At 33.1% G+C, this 3,473-nt stretch overlaps 1 protein-coding gene across 1 annotated transcript; it reads left to right on the plus strand.

Annotated features, from left to right (window-relative positions):
- Positions 1-2,282: 2,282 nt before the first annotated feature.
- LOC311090419 (olfactory receptor 52K2-like) lies at positions 2,283-3,245 on the plus strand (the record flags this gene model as incomplete). The annotated part of the gene is made up of 1 exon (XM_084125673.1): positions 2,283-3,245. The coding sequence occupies one exon, from the start codon at positions 2,283-2,285 to the stop codon at positions 3,243-3,245; it is 963 nt and encodes a 320-aa protein (XP_083981799.1).
- Positions 3,246-3,473: the final 228 nt, after the last annotated feature.

Raw genomic sequence — 3,473 nt, forward strand, 5'->3', positions numbered from 1 at the left:
CTACCCGTAACTGGGGTTTAGACAAATCGTAAAAAAAAAAATTCTTAGAAATGTGGGAACATAGGGCCGTGGGAACATAGGGCTATGGGAACATAGGGCTGACCCCGTTGGTACTATAACTCCATAGCTAAAATGCAGTCTTCATTTGATTGTTTTAATCGTCTGCGAGCAAAAATAAAAGGCTAAACTATTGATAGCATACAAGTCTAAACTAACTACTGATTGTTAGCTAACGCTATATCCAGTGCCATTAGCAAAAGCTACATATACTACATACCTTCCTAATTATGAATAAATGAGGAGGCGTAAAACTTAAATCCCTTGTCTAGCAGAGTACTCGGGGCTCTGGACGTCTGTTTGGCAATACGGTGTACATTGGAAATTGATATTGGGGTAGCTCCTGCAAACACCAGCTAGAAGGTCGCCATTACTACGCTGTGTTTACCTCAGTAGCTGACGGCCGGAAGGCTACATATACTACATACCTTCCTAATTATGAATAAATGAGGAGGCGTAAAACTTAAATCCCTTGTCTAGCAGAGTATGTCTGTTTGGCAATACGGTGTACATTGGAAATTGATATTAGGGGTAGGGTTGCCAACCGTTCCGTATAATACGGAATCGTCCCGTATTTGACACATAAAAGTCTTGTTCTGTATTGAACTTATACGGAACGCACTTTGTTCCGTATTTTTGAGAATCAATTTAGTGCAAATCCATGACAGACACATAGCTTCTAATATATGTCAGACTATGAACGAAGACAAGAAAAAGAAAACCCGACGGTGCAGTAGATACTAATTTCTCCCTCTGTTTGTCTATGATCAGCGTAGCGTTTTGAACATCTTGGAACATCATCAGAGAATGCCCTTTTAATTGGTCGTTTCAGTTATTGTGAGTCACGTATTGTCGCAACGATGACGACAAGTGACAACAGCGGGAAATGTAAAAATGACAACTTCCGAACAGCCGGCGAAAAAGAAAAAAGAGCACAAAAATATAGATTTGAATGGGAAAATGACTACCCGTGGCTAAAATGCAGTCTAAGCCGATGAGTTTTGAATGTTATATGTTGTATTTGTTTAAGTTAAAAATAAAACGTATTATAAAGTAAACAAATGATCGAAATGATCATGATAGCCTTTATATTTCACATCTATGTGGTTCAGTCTTGTATATTGATTAGGCCTACTGCGCTATTCTATAAATATATAGGCCTAATAAGTTGTATAAGTTGTATTATAATATGCTATAATTTATTAAATATATTTATCTAAATGTATCAATTACTTTCCACAATATTCACCAGAAGTCATAATTTCATGATAATTTCATAATCTTATATGTATATATAAGTTGTATTATAATATGCTATAATGTATTAAATATATTTATCTAAATGTATCAATTACTTTCCACAATATTCACCAGAAGTCATAATTTTATCTAAATGTATCAATTACTTTCCACAATATTCACCAGAAGTCATAATTTTATCTAAATGTATCAATTACTTTCCACAATATTCACCAGAAGTCATAATTTTATCTAAATGTATCAATTACTTTCCACAATATTCACCAGAAGTCATATATTTATCTAAATGTATCAATTACTTTCCACAATATTCACCAGAAGTCATAAGTTGGGATTTACATAATTTCTTATATATATATATATATACATATATAATGCATAAGTGAAAACCTGTGGCTGGTTCTATTCCAACATGGGAATAGTTTACAGACTCATGGGAACACGGCATAGTGTATTTAGAGACCATGATTTCATGTCATGCTTTCATTTCACTCTTACATGTAAGAAAAAGAAGTATGATAGTTAAACAGTAGTTATGATAGTTATAGAGAGCACACGTTAATGCATGAAAGGCCTATGTAATTAAACACAACATCATATCTTGTATCTTTGTCTTTATATAATGAAACATTCACTGAACATCTAACTTGTAAAGGTCAGTTTGATTTTTTTCTCTCTTCACAGCAACAAAGTACAACAAAGAAGCCTCACAAAGAAGGTAAAATTAAGTGTATTCTAATCCTTTATGAATCCTTTATCTAATCCTAGATGAAAAGCACATTCACTCTGCATTTTAATTCATGTTGTGAAAGTGAAATCACTGAATAACATAATTTTGAGCAATACTGTAGAATTTTTTTATTTATCACTCTCAAATGTAGCACAGCCTACTGGACATACATGGAAAAATGGTTTAGTTTTTATCTTTAGTCATTAATTCCCTTTTTTTTTTTTATATGAACAGCATGAAGAATCTTTCTGCACAAAATATTTCATTCACAGACTTCAATCTGATTGGTTTCTACAGCCTAGGAGAATGGAGGCCTTTTTTATTTATCCCTTTCTTTCTGATGTTTTTATTGTCTATCACAGCAAATTCTATTCTCATATATTTAATCATATGTCAAAAGTCTCTGCATTCTCCTATGTATGTACTAATAGGTTTAATGGCTGTTGTAGACTTGATCTCGCCTGTATTTTTTGTACCTAACATGCTTCTTAGCTTTTTATTTAATTGGAGTGGGATATCTCTAACAGGTTGTTTGATACAAATGTTTTGCATTAATTTTGTTGGAACATTTCAGTCCACTTTGCTTTTTTGGATGGCACTGGACCGTTACTTTGCAATATGCAAACCACTTTACTATCATAAATACATGGAAATCTCTAACTTTCTAAAGTTTATTGTTGTTCCATTAATCAGAAATGGACTCCTGAAGATTACCATGGTCTCTCTGGCTGGAAAACTGTCATTTTGTTTAACAAATGTGATCGATCACTGTTTTTGTGAACACATGGCGTTGGTTCAGTTAGCATGTGGAGATATATCTATTAATAACTTAGTAGGACTTTTGTCTGCTTTCCTTATACCAACTGCAGATTTCATTCTCATTGCTGCTTCCTATGCTGTGATTTTTACCTCTGTGTTTAAATCTGGGAAGGCCCACATGAAGGCCATAAACACCTGCATTACTCACATCATTGTTATGACATGTACTTTGATTTTTGCCCTGACTGCGTTTATGTCATACAGAATAAGAAATAATTTTTCTACCAGTAGTCGTGTATTTGTGAGCACAATGTACTTACTTTTTCCAAGTTGTTTTAACCCAATTGTTTATGGCGTGAGAACAAAAGAAATAAGACAAAGGTTTATTCAGTTTATTAGAGAAGTAAAAGTCTTTCCTTTGCAAAGAAATCCAATTTAAAAACATCAACAATATAATATGCTGATACTGTAACATTTTAAAAAGGATGTGGTTTGTTAAAGCTATAGTTTAAAATGGCCATATAGGCCCTATTTGAAAATATGGGACTGAAAATATGTACAGTAGTTAATAATAAACATACTGTAAACACTGATGGTCATTTACAAGAATGATATTGTTCACAATTTTTGAATCCAGAACTGAAGTAGTTTAATAGTAGAAATAGTT

The sequence above is a fragment of the Abramis brama genome, assembly GCF_963993115.1.
Source record: "Abramis brama genome assembly, chromosome: 10".
In the NCBI taxonomy this organism is placed as follows: Eukaryota; Metazoa; Chordata; class Actinopteri; order Cypriniformes; family Leuciscidae; genus Abramis; species Abramis brama.